General features: G+C 49.1%; 1 protein-coding gene across 1 annotated transcript in view; it reads left to right on the forward strand.

Moving 5' to 3' along the window:
* The first annotated feature begins 281 nt into the window (after positions 1-281).
* FCHSD1 (FCH and double SH3 domains 1) overlaps positions 282-20,440 on the forward strand; it is a 582,795-nt gene continuing 562,636 nt past the window's right edge. The window contains exon 1 of the mRNA XM_069654127.1: positions 282-380. Coding sequence (XP_069510228.1) covers positions 360-380 — 21 coding nt within the window. The 5' untranslated portion in view covers positions 282-359. The remainder of the gene's footprint in view (positions 381-20,440) is intronic.

Below are 20,440 nucleotides of genomic sequence, written 5' to 3' on the forward strand. Positions count from 1 at the left end.
CAAGGAAACTTTGTGTGTTGTCCCTTCAAAATAAACTCTTGGTCACAAGACATTTGATTAATCAAGTAAGACGAGGGAAGGCGGTCACTGGGTAGAGCCGAGGAAGTGGCCCCGCTGATTTGAAAGAGGCCGACTGCGTAGGCCACGCTGAGGTGGAAGAGGTACAGGTATGACTGAACTGAAAGAGGCTGGGCTGAGGTAAAGGACGCCCCGCGAGGGGCGGGAGCTCGCTGGGCTCGGGGGTGGGGGCGGTACCCAGCACTGGCACACACAGTTCCGGACACACTCTTCCCGGAGCCTCCTCTGCGAGCTGGAACCCTGGGGCGCAACGGCCGACTCCGCTGGACAGCGGCTCCAGCATGCAACCGCCGCCGAGGAAAGTGAGTGCCGGGTGGGGGGTCTTCCGGGAGCACCGGGGGAGAAGCCCCCCGCTGGAAAGGGGAGGAATGACCGGGGGTGGAGAGGGAGGGAGGGGGCAGAGACAGTGACAGCAGTTCAGAGAGCTTGAAACCGCTGTCCCAGAAGGAAAGAGAGAGGTCTAAGAGAGAGGTCTGACTGCTCACAGACAGGTCTCATTGCGGCTGCCTTGGGGCAGGGGCATGAGAAGTGCGAGTACAGCTTCCCCAGGGAGGCAGAAAGAACTACCCCCCCCCCGGGAGTTTATGTGAGAAAATCTGAGGAAAAATAGACCCATTGGCAGAGCGTGATGGAGCGTGTGTGGCATTAACAGGTACACGCACTCTCGCCCCCATCCACCGCCCTTTCCTCTAGACCAGGTTACTATTTTTTGAAGAAGTTAGAGTGATGCCAACCTGAAGGCGGGGGCGGGGGTGCTCTGCATTTGAAGTAACACTGGAGTGAAGGGCTGCTGGGCTGAGCACGGGCAGATTCTGTGGAGCCGGAGAACCGCTGTCTCGGGCATGACACATGTCATCTGCGGGCAGCGTGTTTCCCGTCAGTGTTACTAAATGTGCTGAAGGGCGACCACGGAAAAGTGCGACACAGGCTAACACATATGCGAGGTTATGCGTTCAAGGCTCTTGTCGCACTGTTAACGTTAATGTGATTGAAAGAAGTGAAAGACAGCTCTTCTGGGGGCTTGAGGCGTGTTCAGGCATCGCGAGGTGTAGACCCCAGCTTTGGATCACGGAAACAACGGCGCTAAAAGATCCGCACTTGATCCAGACTACGTCCCCAGCAGTAAACGTGCAGGGAGAGACAGCTTGGCCGTATCGGCTTTTTCTCTAGCACGTCTGCTTCCTCCCGCTTCTACACACAGGGATAATAGCTGTTATTGTTTCCCATTTTAATGGCGCTCCGTAGAATTGCTTGAATCGGCCTCGGACTGGAGCCAGTGGCTGCGGGTTCGCACGAACTTCTGAGCTGAGCGCCGGACTTGGCAGCTATTTTACCGGCTGTACCTACTACACGCTCATGTTCTTTCCTAGAAATATGTCTTTTCCCTAAGTGAAACTTCCAGGGAATTGCAGAAGTAGAGGGCGTGGGGGGTTGTTGCCATTTCCTTCTTTTGAGACTTTCAGAAAAATAATTAAGGAAATGCACCATCCTCTGGTGTGCGGGCTAGATACGGGTTTGGCGGTGCGGTAAAAAGTGGTGGTAATTCCATTACCAAGACTTTTCCGCACATCCTATTCAAAGTTAAGTGGTAAAGTGGATGAGATGCTTCCAGCCAGTTGCTGCGTGTATCTCCGCCGCTTTATCTACAAAAACAGGACGAATTATTAGAAGGCGGAATTACAGTGACCCCCACCCCCACAATAATCCCTCCAAATCATTGGACTCCATGACTGGGGACCAACACTGCTGATACCCCACATGTATGATGATGGTATATTCACTATATCGTGTGGGGGTAGCAGTATCCAAGTTTGACTATATTTCTGTGTAGATAACGCCAAACTCGGAATAAGGTTCTTCTCTTGTGTTGTCTAGTTTGTTTTAGCGTTTTTTATGAGTTTGTTAGTGTGAGCCTGCTCTACCATGGCTTCAGAATGGGGTCTGCCACCAGTTTTTAGCTCAAACTTATATTTTCACTGTGCTTCCAAAGGGCAGGGGCGGCGTCAGTGTCTTTCAACGTTTTCAGTTTAAATGGGCCACATGGAGGCCCCAGCCAATTTCCCCCATGTCGGCAGTTTTATGAAAAAGCACAATACATTTTCCATGCAGCATGTTAAATGACTGCTTTGCAGTGCACACGTTACAGGCTGTCTTTCTGATCCGGGCATTGCAGTATCCAGTAGCCTTCTTATCACCTTGAAGCTTTGTTCACTTCGGTTTCGAGTACATTGGCAACCTGTGGACTGGACAAAGAGGGATGAATAGCTTTTCAGTGCACAGTTAGCGTTTCAGCTTGCCGCTGGCTACTTCCCCACATGATATTCTGCAACTATTAAACCCCTTCCTGCATTCCTTTAGGTCAATATTATGATCGAAGCACCCCACAGGTACCCCAGACTGTTTTTTGCAGCTGTACCCAAGGGGACGCCAAATGTTATTTTTAAATGTGCCTTGACATATTCTACGCCTCCCACTCTTGCCCCATTCCCCAAAATGGAAAAGAAAATACGCCAACATCACCCCTTCCCGCTAAAAATGCTGCAGAACTGCCACGTTTAGTTGGTCTCTTCAAGTTGGGCTGGTACCGGCCCTGCCAAGGGTTGGAGGCCACCTGGCGGTGTTTTTTCCCTCCAAAGGTGTGAGGGTTTTTCATGTTCCTGGCATTTTTAGGTTTAGCTGGGCTGAATTCATGGCATGGCTTTTGGAATTGTATATGTGTGGGGCTCCCACCAGGACGCGCAGTCACGTGCTCTGAAGCCTCTCATAGGGTGATGGAGACCTCGTGTGTAGCGCTCCTTCCGCCTGCCTTTGCGCTGGCACGGGAGAGCCTTGGTCTGTTACTTTTCTCCGGCATTCCCACTCCACCCTCAAAATTGGAAGTCGTTCCGTTGTCTTGGCAACCTAGAATAGCTGTGTGCTCTACTTTTTCGGAAGACGTGCAGTTAATAGATCGCCCATGTGCCACGCCGAATGCTTCTACTTTGCACACGGGTTATATACGGGATGTCCACCGGAAGTATGTTGCTAAGTACAACCTTAAACCAAATGAGACTTCCACTTACTTAATGGTACCATGTTTTGGTAGTTTGGGTCTATTTCGTGACCTTAAAATGCCTAAAAATACCCTTATAAGCAGTGCCGGCTCCAGATCTACCAGCAGCCTCTGCGTGATTTATGGGCACCCCCAGATTACAAATACCAGAATGAAAAGGCGCAGCGTGATTCTTGAATCAGCGCTTGCGCAACGCCTGTGCCACTCACTGTCATGTAAAGTGTCAGTCAATGACTTTCTATAAGTGAGTCACTCACTAATAGAAAGTCATTGACTGACACTTTCCACCGGGGCGCTGCATATAAAGGGCGCCGCAGGTCACACAATGAAACTTACATGACACTTTGCATTGTGTAAGCTGACGGCGCCCTTTTATCGGCGGCGCCCCTGGGCCACCGCACCACGTGATCGCCCCATGAGCCGGCTCTGCTTGTAAGCCTAGAGCTGCGCCGAGTGCCTCAGTAAACACAGGTATCCTCGGTTCCCCAAACACCTGACTTGTATTGCCCGCAGGTGGCTGCAGTCCCGGTGCTGTGGGGGGTTGGGCTGTGCTCGGCCGCATACGGCTGCACCGGGGCATATGAGGGCTGCAGCTGAGCATATGCCAGATGTAATTGGGCACGAGGCGGCCGGATCTCTGCTTTGGGGTCTCGTTTGGTATATGGAGGCAGAAGTGGAGGTGGAGGGGCCTCACATACCATGTCTGGCTGTTTATGGGTATACAAGAGCACATCTGGCATAAGATGTCAACACCTGGATTTATGAGCCACTGGGTGGCTGTGGTGTGGTGTAAGGTAGTACCTGGCCATTTAAGGCTGTACCTGTGCGCGTGGTGGCTTTAGCTGAGCACAGGGACGTCATTTCACCAAAATGCCAGGGGTAGCGGAAGTGACATCACATGACCCTTGACCTCCGATGACATCACAGGAAGTGATGTCATTTGACCACACCCCCAAGTTACATCACGGGAAGTGATGGCACACAACCTTTCGCCCCTTGACAAAACAGAAGTGGCATTACATAGCACAGTTCCTCAGTACACTAACATATGGTTATGTCACTGTAATATGATATACATTTCATACAAGAACGGATCACCATATGTAGCGTTAATATCAGTGTGTATATGACCATATTACCAAATTATTGTGAATGTAAGCATTTACACTTACCTTGGCTTGCCTGCAGTTACGGTCATCTCGAGGTTCCGGACAAGGCAATAGAAGTTACTCCTGCTTGGTGTTGGTGTGCTGCGGCCATCCTGCTCCCAGTCCTGTGCCACAGGATGCAGAAACCTGGCATAGAAGAAAATGGCAACACATGGTCATGGTACACAATTACACTTAAACTAATGCAACATGCACCTAACGAAAACCAAAGAGGCAACCAGCATGCAGAAAAAGTACCCCAGCAGTGAGCACTTAACCGGCTGAGCTGTCTTACCAGCTATCTATCCTTAAATGTGCATACCACATCATTTGGTAATGTGTTGGTTATGTGGGTAACATTTCGTATTAACATAACACTGATTATTAGAGTGCTTATAAGTAGCAGGGATATGTCATGCTGCAGTAATAAACCTGATAATTGTAGTGATAGATAGTTTGTAAAGAACTTGTGAGGTTTATGTTTAGATATCCTCATAAATGTTTATTTCTAACTGCACAATTGATTCTACAGAATATTGTGTCACAATTGGATAGCTCAGAGAGATTAAATCATATGGCCCTTTTCTATTCCCACTGCAAAATGTGCTGTAAAATGTGCTGTTTCAACCTGGAGATGGTTAAAGCTCCCTTGCATCACTCAGTGGGGGAATCTCTTCCCCTGTAGCAAAAATCAAAAGCTGCCACCATTAATATATGCAGAGTAAGTGAACTTATCTTGAAATTAAATATACAAATTTCGTTCAATTGAGCTAAGGGTGGCGCTGTGGGACACTTATGACCCCCCTTGCTCAGTGCAAAAAGAGTAGTAGGGTTGGGGAAGGGTGGCACTCTGGGACACTTATGACTCCCCTTGCTCAGTGCAAAAAGAGTAGTGAACCCCCTCCATGCTTGAAAGTTCACAACTGCCACTGCAGTTTGAAATTCCCATGCTTGACAATTCATTTGAATTCTGTGTTTACACAACATGAAGAGGAGAGCAATGAGAACAGACAAAATAGATTTACTGCTTCATGGAGGTCATTTCAACAAGAGACGCAGAACTGTTGACAGTTCTACACAGGCTCACATTGGCAACTGCTGGTGAGCAAAGTGATGGTGAACTGAAAACTATGAGAAAGCGAAGTCCAAACCTGCTATGAGTGATGGTGACAAGTCACACAAGGCGTTGGTACCCCATTTTCCTACTTGGTTTGCACCCTAATTCTGGGGAAAGCAAGCTATAACACATGCAATGAACTAAAAAACATTTGGAATGTTTTGAGAGAGGGCAATCAAGCAATCCCAAAAGACTTTCCGGATAATGGATGGGCACGAGGCACCAACAACCACAACCTTGTCATGATCTACGCATTACTCATTTTCTTACCAAGACCCCAAAGGATTACGTTGGTCGTCTATTTTTCTTTTCATCAAGACTGTTGCATTATTTAAAGACCCACTTTCCTTTCTAGATGCAAAAATGTCACTTTCCAGCTTCTCAAAACTGAACTTCTATTTAAACACAACAAATGGAAAAACGGACGTACTACCTGGGCTAAGTGCGAGCTTTACAACATCTTCACTGAGTGCGACTGTGCCTCCTCACACACCGGTGTCCCAAGGCTGCTGGTACTCGCGCTCGTCGCTGAATATCGCTGTTGTCAGGTGGCGACAGGGAGCGCCGCGGTCCCGGGTCAGCGGGCTGCCCCTGCCTATAACGGGAAGACGCACCAGGTCCTGAGGCGGTTCGGCCCCCCAGCGGTGCCTGGGAATAGCCTCCTCTGGCGGTGGAGGAGGCCGCGCATGGCCAAGCCCCTTTCTGCCCCACGCGGCTCTTCTCGGCTGCATCCTCCGCTCCTCCCACCTCCAGAGGTGCTTCTCCAGCCATGCAACATGGCGGAGTCGAGGCGAGGTCGGACAAAGTTCATGGTTGCCAGGCAACCATGAACATGCGCGCTCCAGCCAGCCTCCAGACCTAGTGGAGCCACACCCGCCCCCCAGGCAGGCATCATGAAGCTTGCCTTGCCGCGCAGAGCAGTACTGGTTGAAAACTATATTTTAAATGCAGCGCCTGCCTTGCTGCATTTAAAATATAGTTTTCAACCAGTTTTCAACCCAGAGGTCGCAAAATGTTTACAGAGGTCGCAAGGGAATCGGCAGAGGTCGCTGTTGCGACCTCTGGTGACCCCCAAATGACGTCCCTGGCTGAGCATGTACTGCCATGCCTGGGGTGTTCTGGATGAAGGCCATACATGTGACAATGCTTCACACACAATTGTAGTTCATATGAGCAGGGTGGTGCGTGTGGTTATCCCTCTGCAGGCCTCTGCAGCTGTACCCGGCCATGTGTTGCTTTACACAGTGCTGTACCTGGGCGTGTGATCAGTGTTGGCGGCCATATGAGGCTACACCTGGCATGACATTAGTGCTTGAGAAATATGTGACGTTCTATTTCTAAGAAGATGCGTGTTACCGTCCCTATGACACTGTACTTGGCCTATAATAGGATTACTGGACATATGCTGGCATGTCTGGGTGTACTTGGGGATATGATGGATTTAGTTGAGTATGTAAAGCTCTCATGGCATAACATGGCAATACCTTGTCCTATGACGGTGTGCATGCTGTAATGTTCCTGGGCTCATGAAGTTACATGGCAGTACCTGGGCATATGAGTCTGTGCCTAGTCTACTATAGACTCTATGTACTCTGGCGTATCAGCCTTTGCCTGGGTTATGATTGCTTTGCGTATGTGGCTTACTTTGACCTATGTTTATGCCACGAGGGCATAGGCTAATGCCAGGGCGAGCCATGCTGTACTTGATCGTATGATGTGAATCGCTGGGTGTACGAGATTGCAGCACATTTGCATGTTATGTTGCACCTGCTCATGCGCGCTGATTCCTGGCATTTAAGGCTTGAGGCAGGCTCATGAGACTATTTCTTGTATAATATGGCAGAAGCTGGCATGTGAGGCTACATTCCGGTGTAAGATGGCAAATCTTTAGTATATTGAGTGTTTTTCCTGGCATAAGAGGCTGTATCTGGTGACGCGGGGCTGCATGTAACATATTATGGATGTTCCAGGACATATGGTAGCACTAGCGGATCATATGATGATGTACCTTGACATAAGGTGGCTGGGCATATGAAGATGAGACTACTAGGCGACGGAATCCCAGCTGGCCACCATCACCTATTATGCTGTTCCTCACTGGAGAAAGAGGGACACTACAACATGCAGTAGGCCGTGAGATGCGCGTGCATAGGTCTGCTGTTCTGTCCTGCTTCCTGGGATGAGGGGCATTCTGAATTCCGAAAACGGCTCCAAGATCCAATCATTTTTCACCCGTGTTACCACGTGATCCCACATTTGACCTGTCACACTGCTGGAAGATGAAAAGGGCTGAGAGCCAGAATGGTGAGGCTGGTCGCGGTAGGAAACATTAGAGCGCAGGGGGAACATGTAAAGTGGCCCGGTGGTCCTGGTCCCTGGTGAGGAAGGGCCATGATGGGCAGGCCCACTAAGAACATGCATCAGGCCGGAGTCATGGTTGAAACTGACTGGCGGGGGAAGCCGCTCTCGCCTCTTTATTAAGTGTACCACGTGGGGTCTCCCACGTGTGGCCAACACGTGACTGTGCCTGAGCCTGGGAGGGGCCTCAGTCACAACATCCCATGCCAGGTGTAACGTTTCAAACAATAACGAACGCAACATTCAATACATTTTGGCAGCATGTGCATGGAACATCACTTGGTAAACACATTATGATCAGCCAGTGGTCAGCACATTAGGCAACCTTTTAATACAGGGGGAAGCGGAGACTCCAGCCAGCAACACAGTGCACAGTCTCCGAGTCCATGTTATGCCTGCCAACGATGTGCAGGATCACAGCCGCCAATATACATTACACCTGGGACCATTTTGTGCATAATTACTACACGTGGGCGCTCAGCACTCAATGTACATAACTACTGAGCCCATTTTAAGCACTTCGAACAGTGCAGGATGACAGCTTGACGTGGCATACTTTGGAACCCTGTGATACCGTATAGATTTGGGGTACTTTACTAGTCTATTATCTCAAGTTGATGCCTCCCCTACTTAGGAAGCCAAAGCTGCACCCGGATACACCGGGGGTCTCGCCTGCTGCACAGGCGGTGGAGGTCAGTCCATTGGCCAGGCTCTTCAGTGGGCAGGAATCCCCTGAGTCAATGGTGGGGGCCGGTCAAGTGCCTGGGATGCCACTGGACTCACGAACCGCTGAAGTACATTGTGGCGGAAGACATCTGGTGGTGGAGGAGCTGGACGACCACGCTGGAAGCTGCACCTTGCATCGTCTGCCTGGTGGGCAGGGTTCGCATGGTGCCTAGGGCCTTTGTTTCTTGTCGGGCTCTGGTACCCCTTTGTGTCGCTCCAGCTCCTCGCATTGGTATGCTGCCTGGTGAGGCTCGGCATGGTTGCATGCTGCGGCTTCTTCTTGCTGCGGTGTGGTGGTGCTGCAGTGTCCCCCTCGTCTGGCTGCGCGTGCACCCTCTGGAACGAGGGCCGCGTCCAGGGCAGTTTTGTGGCACTGACTGCTTGGCACTGCGGCCGTGCGCCGCTTACCTTCATGTATTGCAACCGCGTTCACTCGCTAACCCAATGTGTAAACTTTAATTCATTGAGCGCGGACCCTCCGCTCTCACTCCCCCAGCGGGAGCGACCATCGTGGGGTAGGGGCCACCACAGGCAACCCCAACATATTTCTTGATGGCAGCAAACCCAAGCCGCAACGACAGGGCAGAGGATTTCCCGCCAAACCACGTCTCCCCCAGGCAGGAGTTGTCTCCGGCATAGTCTGGGCCGTGCCATGGCTGGCTCCCAGAGGAGGGAGTATTTATCATTTTTTTGTAAAAAATGTTTGGCATGCCCTGGAGGCCGGCAGACCTATGGTGCACTGGGGAGGCCAGCATGTCTCTTGGGTATTGGGGCTGTGGAGAGGCCGCACCTCTTATTGTGGCCAGCATTTTGGCCCTTGGTGACATGCCCGCCACGTCTTCAGCAACGCAGTTTGCAGACTTTTTCACTCCGGTTGAGTGGCAGGCACAGGCTGCATCCTTTCTTCTTTAGGATCAGCGGGGTGCTGGATCCCATCCTCGTCGCCAGTTGTTAAGGGGCCCAGTGGTCCGGATCCCTGGTGAGGGAGGGAGGGCCATGATGGGCAGGCCCACTGCCTACTGTGAAGCACTGGCGCCATGCTAATGAACATGCATCAGGCAGGAGTCATGGCGGACACTGACTGGCGAGCGGGAAGCCGCTCGTCTCTTTATTAAGATTTTATTTAATCTTTATCTAATTATTTATTTATTACCACGTGACCGAGCCTGAGCGGGGCCTTAGTCCCAACAGAACCTGGTGCTGCTGAACATATGGGGTGAAGGCTGGGAACCGAAGCCCAAGTATGAGTGCTTCTGAAGGAGATTGTATGAAGCTCGGTGAGCAAGGGGATACCACCCCAGCAGGGTGAATACTGGGGTGCTGATCCAAGAAAAGGGAAGCAAATGCGGCTGGAGCCATGCCCCAAAAGAGACTCCCCGAGGTTGAACCAGGGTGGAGGCAGAATACCTCAGTCAGGGGAGAGAAGTGAAGAGACCAAAACAGCAGAGAGAGCAGACGCAGAGATGAAATGGCACATGGGCGGGGGGGGGGGGGTGGAGAAGCAGCAAGGAGTGTATACCGGAGGTCCGGCACTCCAGGGACAGAGGAGCGATGGATGCGACCAAGTTAGGGGGAAGCAGAAAGTACATCTAAGGGCACTGTTGATTAGCCCGGCAACTGCAGTCTAGGAGGAATGAGAAGGCCCTAGAAGCAAGAGGCTGGCTCCTATTTGTCCGTTTGTTATTTTTTGTTGGGAGTGTTTTTACTCCCTAATTTTTTTTGTTGGAAGAGTTTGCTCATTTGAGGGTGTAAAGGGGCTGGTACAACACTTAACCGAGACTCTGCCTCTCCCTCAGAGGTGTTGAGAATCCTGCCTTCCATCCCCACAAGAGACCTTGTGGTCATTTTCCTTGAGTTGAGGTACACAACTTTTCCTTTCGAGGTATATAAGATCCCACACTTCAGTTTTCACAATATAATGGTGTTTTATGTTCCTCAGTTCAGAGGTTTGGGTAATGTAGACTTCCATCCCCACAATGCAACAGTACGCCACAACCTCCTCTCACTCAGTGGTACTGGGAATGTCAACTATCCCCAATAGAGCAGTCTTTCTCTTTTCTTGCTTCCTTCCCTTCAGAGGTAGTGGGAGGGCAGACTGCAATATGTTTGTACCAGCAGAGAAGTGTCAAGGGAAGCGGGTCTAATATTATCACTGCCTGATTAGGGGAATCATTTTTAGGTAATAATCGTCTTTTCATTTGCATGAATTACTAGTTGCAAAGAAGCATGGATTACAGAAAGATATCCATTTTAGACTAAAATATATTTTCATGTACCTAAAAAAAAAAAAAAAAAAAAAAAAAAAAAAAAAATAAAAAAAAAAAAAAACCATTACCAATGAGAATCATGTTTTAATGCCTAAAAATCATTTTACTTCCAACTTCCAAAAATAGGAAGTACAATGCTCCCAATTCAGAATTGTATCTGGAGCCCTCGGGGGAGGTGGTCCAGGTGCAAAACTATTACACCATATGAAGTGACGTTTCAAATCCAGGAATATCTAGAAAAACTGATAGTGAATGTTCCCTCGCCCACCTGGCAACCTAACCCAGTTATAACAAGTAACAGAAACATGAAACTAAAATGACTGTGGCCAGACAGCAGGCCTACTTTACAAGACCACCTGGCAAACAGAATGCATATAAACCATGTCTTGCCTATCTATCATCATCTAACGAAACGACCCATTTATTTTTGTACCACGTTGTGGCAAAATGTGCATTGATCCCTGTGACCTAACTCATGAATATGCGTGATAGAAATCACATTATTATTATAATAGGTTATTTATAACACGCTTAATACCCAGAGGTTTCCAAGCGCAGACCCGGGGATCGAAGCTGTGTTGCTCCACGTCGTCTTGCTTCCAAGGGGACTGGAATTGCTCCTGAGCTGTCCTTCGCCTCTGCTCACTGGATTAACCCTTGCAGTGCATGCTGACTATGCGGCCCTGAACTGATGGATGCTTTACAAGGATTCAAATGAAGATTTGATAAAAGCAGCTCCTCAGTACCAGGCATTACCTGGTAAGGAGGAACGAACTCTGGGGAAGCAGGAGCTAGTATTGCAAATCTAACTTGCCTGTGATTCTGCTGTGTCCCTTCTAGGTGACCAATTGTGCTGTAAATAGCCCTCTTGATGTGCCACAATGCTCTTTTAAGCATATTTCCAAATGCGAATATTTGTAAGGCACCGGGGAGACCAAGGTAGATCCTGGAGCTAGTCAGGGCCTTCCATGACACAAGTAGGAGCTAGATGGCTCCCAGCTCCTTGCAGTTTCCATCCTTGGTGGGGACACAAACACTTAACCGAGACTTGTCATTGATACAGTGTCCATGACGTGTGTTGTGTTGTGAAAGATTTTCAACTCTTAATTAATGCCTAGGGGGTAACTCTCAAATGTGTACCCTAACAAAACTCACCCAACTCTACATTAGCACCCTACACCTGCACATGACAACAAGTATCACTCAAATCAAGCATGCACTGAGCTCCCCAACTCTGTCACCCACCCGTACCACATCACCAGACACCTACAAAAGCACACACTGAGGCGATAGGCTATTAATGCTGATATAAAGCATGCAAAATGCACTCGCACCACTGCAGGCAACATTCCAGCTGGTCAGCCTCACACATCAACTCCAACATTATCCTATGCTGGGCTCTCCTGAAGCCCACCCATAACCTCAATGTTTTATTTGCGCACTGATAATCTACCGGCCACGCAGAAACTGTACCAAAGCAAGACCCAGTTAACCTAAAGTGGTAGTACCCGCACAAAAATGGCAGCACCCTTTTGAAAGATGCGGCAGTGACAATCAACGTCTGGGGCACCAGTGGTCCAGGGGTGAATATCGGTTTCGAAACCATCTATCAGCCCCACACCTCTACTACACCAGAAGGGATCCAAACAGATTGGAAACAAAAGCAAATTATAAACCTCCTTGTACAATTTGGAAGCGTGGACAGAACGCAGGCTTATCTCCAAAAGGTGGTGGATCGTTGGTTAGTTGCAACACAGCAAAAATAGAATTATTACCCAATGATTAAAGGTACTGTCCAGTCAAGGTTGTATACAACTATCTCCTTTAATATTAACAGAACAGACAGTTCTAGCAACACTATTAAATGCCACCACCCACCCTGTAAAGGAATGCAGAGGACGGACCGTTTCTAAGAAGGAAAAGGAATGCACTCTGGATACTGACAAGAGGGTAGTGAGTATGGTTAATAACCATAACAGTTTAAGGTTACTTGGCTTCAGCACAAAGGGACTAATGGGTCTTAAAATGTCTCTAGGGGGCCTTCGGGGAAGGACCAGGGGGACAGAACCACTCTGTAGCCTGTGCTGTAGGTGTTCTTGATGCTCAACAGGGTTGAGTCTGCTTCAGGGCACTTTGCAGGCATCTGTGACAGAGTTCAAGGTGGGAGTCAGCTGAGGACATCAGACAGCAAGACGGTTCAGCGAGCGAAGCTGATTGAACAGCTGCAGGCTGGCCTACACAGTGGCCCGGGGTCAGGAATCGCTGCCTAAGTGTTGATAAGTGGTTCTGAAGCACTTATCGAGACGTGCGGATGTGTTTACGTGACTGCGGCATGACAGCAGTCAGTGTTGCAGTCAGTTGCAGCTCTCGGAACTCGACTGGCTCAAACCTGTCCTTTTAAGGCGGACGTTGGTAGATGCTTGTCAATGCACTCCTCCTAACTTCTTCACTGGGCTCCTGTTGTCCTTTAAGGCACAGCCCAAAGCTGAGGAGAGCTTTGCATGCAACTGCCTTGTCCTTGGTTGTCGGTTCAGATACCTTGTGGTACTTCCTATTCAGGAAGCTTGCTGCAGAGCCTAGCAGGGCACGCTGTGTGCTGGCTGGGTACCGCTTCTGGAGCTGCTGGAGGGTCCTCTGAGTTCTGTATCTCCCTCTGTTCCTGGGAGATGTTTAGGGGAGGGATCTTGCTTCCCTCTTTGGAATCCCTGGTCCTCCTTTACTGGCCGGAGATTGAAGGCAGCATGCACCTTCAGCCAAGGTCCAATGAACAGTTCTTCTTTCTACTCCTAGCAAAGTCTTCAGGTCTGCCAAAAGAGGGGCTCGACCTTCTTTTAATGCCAAATGGACCACAGGGATTGTTGTAGACAGTGGCCGAAGTGTATCAAAAGAAGTAGTGGAACTATGTTCCCTGCTGGCCTGCCACAGTCCCCACAAACTCAATCTCTGCGCCCCCACCCATGCGCAATACAAACCCCCAAACAAATGTACCTGCCGTTTAGGGGAACATTCAGGGCAGTGCACTGAAGTGCACGTTTCAACTGCTTCCTACACTATTATTTTAAAACGAAACCATTCCGGAACAGTTTCTTTTTAAAATAAAAGTATCGGAACAGTAAAACTCAAAAAAGTAGAGTAGCGCCACTCTCAACCGCCCCCACCCACTTCCACCGCTGGTTGTAGGACAAGCCTACCTTCATGAACCAATCCTAGGTCACCACCAACAATCTCCTGCATGCCTGAGGTCCTAACCGGAGTGCTTTGCAACAGAAAAGGCAAAGGGGTGAAAACATATAATACTAAGTCCCACCCATCTTCCTGTCTGTTGTGAATCAAAGAGTCTCTCTGGTTAATGGAGCTCTCTTTGGTTCCTGATTAAAGATACATGTCTCCCTTGAAGCAGTGTGTGACACCAGGCTCTCTGAATCCTGCAAACTACATTCTTGTACCCTATGAATGGGGTCAACCCTTGAGGGTGCACTACTGTAAACACGCAGTCCCAGACATGACATCTCACTGTCAATTGATACAGAGGGCGGGAGCTGGCTTCAAGATGGCACAGTTGCATGTGAAAGGTTGTTGGGGTTTCCTTTCTCCTTTGTTAACCTCTGCAGCCAGGCCCCATGTGGGCCTGTTTGAAGTACATTTTATTTGTATGTTAATCGCTACCACCAGATGCAGAGCCCAACAAAAGTACAGGGCGGATCCATGGAGCCTTTGTTAGTCAATCAGGCTGGCCACAGCAGGGGGAAGTTTTGATCCTACCCCTTCCGGAGATGCATTGTGTACTCCTGTCCTATTACAACTAAATATGACAGCCTGTGTAGGCTGTGTCCACGGGTCTATGCATATGTCATGCAGTGAGCATAGTAAAATGTGAGCGGATTAGCCCCACACATTTTCGGGAGGTTGATAGACCATCATTCAATTTAATTTAAAATGTTCAAAAAAGCCCACTCGCCCACACGTCCACCTTGCGGATGGTCGAATTCCTCTGGCAGTACCTTAGCATAGGTATACTGCGCCATATGAGAACGTACATGGCACATGAATCTGTGCCTGATCGTGTGATGGCTGTAGCTGGTCACTAGGTGATGTCAGGCTCACATAAAGCAAGCCTGCTTACTTTATTAGGTGTTTATTTACACTGCTTTCGTTTTATTAATAATCTGGGTGTGGGGTGCCAGAGTCCTCTCTAGGGAGGGAGCGGGGCGAGATGCCTTTACACTCTGTCAATCCATTATTCACTCTGCTTTGTGTTTTCTAGGCAGTCCAATCTATCTTGCCTCATTTCTCCTGGGCCCACCTCCTGTTGACAGCTGTCATCCGGTTTCTGTCCTGCAGAGAAAGCCATCTAAAGGACCGCTTTGTTCAATGCAGGGCACATCCAAACCCTATCACGATGCCCAGTTCCTGAGAAAGAAATCTAGTCCCCCACGTTGCACTAAGTTCCCCTCCACCTTGAGACTGGCCCCAGGTGACTAGACGGATGATTTGGGGGGAGTCTGTCTGTAGATGCCGGATGATACCGCCCTCCCTAGAACAGTGGTCGTCTGGCCGCATACTCCACCAAGAGGGGAATTCCTCGGCCGCAGTGCTGCTGACTGAGTTTCTTAATGATTGCATTCTTTGCGCATCAGACTCCGCTAAGCGCTGTCTGCAGCTCCCCATTCGGGTGGGGTGTTCATGTGACTCTCAGAGACCCCTCAAGGCTCATGCAGCCAGGCCTGTACAATCCTAGCCACGCACAGAAGGATGCCGCATTTCCTCAGTATCCGAGCTGTTCATACGGGTCTTCGCACTCTGCCAAACACAACTTAGGAAAGTCTTGTTGGTTGATAGAAAGAGCTATCAAGTAAAGGGTGAGAATGCTTAATTGATGGCTTCGACATGAGTCACCTGAATCGCGTCACCCTGAATCCCCTACCCGTCGAATCCTGTCTCTCTTGCTCCCACCCACCAAATCACTTTAGTCGAAAACCCCTGCCAATTATCCTCTCTGCCCACTTGCCTTGCCTGGTCCCCCATCTGCGTAATGAAAGGTGGTCTCCACCCACCATACCCCCGGCCCAGGCCTACTGTTGCCCAGTGAGCCGAGTCCTCGCCCCCTCCCACATAGCCCCTAGCCCCATTCTCTCCCCAAACCCCTACACCAGGGGTCTGCAACCTGCAGCTCTCCAGCTCTTTGTACTGTGACAGCCATGATCCTTCACCAGTGATTATGCCAGCTTGCGCCTGATGGCAGTGGCCTCTAACTCATCTGCAAAGCCAAAGGTTGCAGACCCATGCCCTACCCCCATACGCTCCTGACCTCATAGCCCTGGCCACCGCGCCCCACCTCCGGTTCTGTGCGGCAAACTCTGGCTACGGAAGGCACACTGTGTTCTCTGTGCGGGGCCAGCGGGGTGCTGCAGGAACAGCGATGCATATTCCGCGAAGGCGGATTCGATGAACAGCATAGGCCCACGCAGTGGCTAGCTCAAGCACAGCATGGCCTGTCATTGGAACAGGATGATGTCATGTGACATTGGCTTAACCACCCCTCCCTGGTCAGCAGACTCAGCCTTTAATCCTACTGAGGTTGATAAATGGAGTAGCATGAGTGGGTAATAATGTGGGCAACGATGGTTGCAGTGCTTAGAAGGCGAAGGCAGGAAGCTCTAAATAAGTCACCAAATTATTATTAATAAATTGGGGCGTGATAAGAACTCTGTTGTGAGAATTGGTTATGACCTGTGGCACTGTAGAGAATGAAGTAAGCAGTGTACAGATGCAAACTTAGAGTTTCACCCTGCACATGTATGTGGATATCCCCTGTAAAGAATGTGTGAAGAACCTGATGGCTAAATTTAGGTTGGGGCTACTGCCTGTCCAGCAATGTACTTCCCGTTGGGATATAGGGAACTGGGATACGCGCAAATATTGCATTATGAGGGTGGAGGATGTGCAGAACGCTCCGTGTATCTGCTCTTTATACAGCAAGCAACAGAGGCGCTACTTAAGACCGCGGTGTAGCGGGAAAACGGTAAGCACCATTGACAAAGCTCTGAGGCTGATGGAATCGACTATGGACAACAATGGCTTAATTGGAATAATGAAATATTTAGGGGCTGCGTGGTCCTCACGAATGACACGTTCAACTTCGACTGTATGATTCTCTTCATATGGTTTGAAGTGTATTTTAACTTTTGTATTTGTTCAGCTGTTTATAATGGAATGGAATGTTTGTTTTTATTGCTGTATGTAACTTTTTATGGTCTATGCCAAAATAAAATTGAATTGAATTATTATTATTATGTTTGTTTGAGTCCCATTAAAACCACCAAATGTGCCTTGAATAGGTTTTTAATATCCACAGCCTCTCATTATTACAGAGTAACATTCAGGCAAATGAACTCTCTTTAATCCGTATGAGTTAAGCAAGGCTGGTGTTTGTAATGTGCTGAATCTTTGCAAAGCCACAGAGTCCTGGGTTGCTTTCTCTGGGCATAGAGGGTCAGACATTCAGTGGTGCTTCCAGATTCCGGCTTGCAGAAGGCTACTGAGTGTCTGACATGTTGCGACTGGCTCCACGGACGACATGTGTGGACATAGTTGGTAGTTTTCAGGCGGTCTCAGCAACAAAAAGCACATGAGGGACACATGCAGTAAGAATTTGGCTAAAGCTGGAGAGTAAGAAATAGATACGGACCTACGTTTTGGAACTTAGGCCTCATTGTGACCATGCAGGGCTTTAAGTGGGCTGGGGCAAGTGGGGGTCGAGTTCCAGCCGGTTCCTAGTGATAGCCTCGACATCCAAAGCATCGAATGCAAACGCCTTGCATCGACATTTAAAAAAAAATGTTTTATGGGGGGTCCCCTGCCCCGAGGCCCCGTTTTTTTACCCTTTAAACCCCATTTTAATAAAATAAAAAAACTTGACCTACAAAAAAATGCATTTTGTCAGTGCATTTTTTTTCAAGGCTTTTGCATTCAATGCTTTATATTCGAGGGAATCAATGGATACCTTCCAGCCTTTACAAAAAAAGCCTCACCTTTTCATTGTGCCGCTGATCCCCTGCCAGACACCTCTTTCATTAAAGATGCATGAATCACCATCCTGCACCCCATCTCTAGTGAAAGGGGTGCCTGACAGGGGGTCAGCGCCGCAATTAAATGCCAACTACACACTCAACCCGAGAAGATGGAGTAATGAGGCTCAAGCCTCAGTAACCAAAAATCACTGCTGATGGATAAAAATCTATCAGCAAGAAGAAGACGAGCGCACCCTCACCTGAGCGCTGGCAGTTTTGCAAAATCGAGGGGGCGTGGCCTAACAGGCAGCATTCAGGTGAGGGAAGTGTTTCCTCTTGATTGAGGTGCCGAACCCTGCCAGGCCACGTGGCCCCCTGAGATCCTCGGCTCGAGTCTGCAGCCACGTAAGGCACTATGGCCATGCATACATGTACAAAAGATAAGACTCCCCGTGTGAGTGCTCAGAAAGACGGCACCGCCCCTCGGCGCAGGAAAAGGAGCATGCACCGAGACTCTAATTGGATATTTAGACAGTTGCCTGGACCATGTACGCCTTCATGGAGCAAGGTATGGGAAGTGACTGCCATCTGAGAAGAGACTGGCGCCTGTCCCATGGGTTGCTTGATGAGACAGACCTACCACAGCTACTAGAAACGGTCTTCAAGGTGAGACGGACTTCTGCCCCGTATGTGGGAAGAAGAGACAGACACATGTGTATAGGTAGAAAGCAGGGATGGCGTGAGGGACTTTCGTTCTTTTCATTTGAAATGCCCCGATCCTGGGGGGCAGGGCAGTAGCCCTGTTTTGGCAGACTTAAGACACTGCAACATAAACCTTTAATTTAGGACATTAAATGTACACTTTACGGCGCGCACGCTGGAGGCTGCCTTTGCAGGCCGACACCTCCTTGGGCTTTTTAGTATCCAGCAGGGTTCCTCTCACCTAGTTGCCTTGTTCCTCCAGGTTCCCTCTTGTGGGCATAGATTAAAAGAGTAGACGCGTGTCCTAGTCATAAGAAGTACCAACACCCGTGCCAGGCACCCCTCCAGGGGCAGGTTGAGGACAAACAGACATAGGGCGACCAGACGTCCCGGTTTTGCCTGCACTGTCCTGGAATCGGGTGCTCTGTCCCCCTTTCTCAAGATTCTTTTTCCATGGGAAAATGGACTGGTCCCAGTTTTTGGCAGAACCTTCATAGCTGGCAGGCAGGAATGCACAATCTCACACAGAAGAAATGCTGCGTTCTACGAATTAAGATAGTGGTAGATTGTGATCAATGAATTATATAATATGTGCTTATTCCCCCAGTAACACTTAAACCTCATTCTCCTTCAACCGCTACTGAAGTGTAGTGCCCTGACAGTCACTTTCAAGAGCTAGTCCTACTTTTATGTTAGGTGCCCTGCCCCGGTTTTATAATCTGGTCACCCTAACAGACCTGCATGGGCCCGAGGATTACGAAGACGCACACCTATCCCATGTGAAAGGAAGGCATGCAAGATGTACAGGAGTGTGTCCCCGGGGGAGATGGTTATAAGGCAGCGCTTTGCTTGCGGATGCAGCCAGCTGTCCTCCCACGCATCAAGGAGCGAGAGGCATCGGCAGTACAGCAGGAGGACGGAAGACGCAAGTCTCGCGACACCTGGCCAGGGCTGTCACGAGGTGGGTGCCAGGGGGGCCAACTGCCCCAGGACTCGCAGGGGTGGGCATGTGCCTTTCTTTTTGCCGATCTGTCGGCAGTCGCATGAAAAAAAACACGTATTTATTTATTTAATTTTAATTTTATTGGCGTACTTTTACTCTTGTATGTATGTGTGCTTTGCAGCACACACATCATGTGGAGGATGGAGGGGTCATCAGGCTGGCGCTCATTAGCAGTAGGGTGAAGGCTGACTGCAGAAAGGGTGTAATTAAAGGCATCTCCCATCGCGACCCTCGCAGCTTAACTCTGCACACTGCAATCATGCAGAGATGGGCCCTCACCTGGCAGAGGACCTCACCTGGCTGTCCCCTCCAAAGAAGTTGCTGAACTTTTTGTTTTACAAAACTTAAAGCAGTAATGATGATGTATTGCGTGCTGATGAGGGTATGGAAACTAAGTTCAATCAAATCCACCCAGCATGTAATGCTTTCCGAGTGTGTTACGTCCTATTTGTCCATCCTCTATACTACAACCTAGATAGATTTTTCATCTTTCTTTTGAATATATTGATCACACATACATTTGCAATAACCAAAGTTGAAGGGTACGTGGATGGGTTTGAGTGACACCATGTTTAAGAAGATAGCTCAGTGTGGTCATCACTTGTTGCAGAGATCTGTGCTCGTATGCTGCGCCACAGTACCCAGTCTTGGCAATGCCAAGTTATCCTTTACTCTCTTTGAGGTTCTTTGTGTATATACATTCTGTTGACAGGAACACTGACTATGCTACAAAAGAACATATCTTCAAGATAAATCACTAGTTTCCAATTCTAAGGGTATCACTATTGCACATGTCTGTTTGCCATCCCTAATGAAGAGCATAATGCACTGGTTCGGAGTTGCGATCAGGTAGTCAAATTGGAGACAATGAAACCAGTGCGCCGAGACCAGTATGTCTGGTGAAACCACTGAGTGCTGGTTTCACCACCAGACAATACAGTGATCCTGGACAGATCATCTTCATTAATAATATGGTACG

This window comes from Ambystoma mexicanum, chromosome 3q, assembly GCF_040938575.1.
Source record: "Ambystoma mexicanum isolate Mex_15411 chromosome 3q, UKY_AmexF1_1, whole genome shotgun sequence".
Lineage (NCBI taxonomy): Eukaryota > Metazoa > Chordata > Amphibia > Caudata > Ambystomatidae > Ambystoma > Ambystoma mexicanum.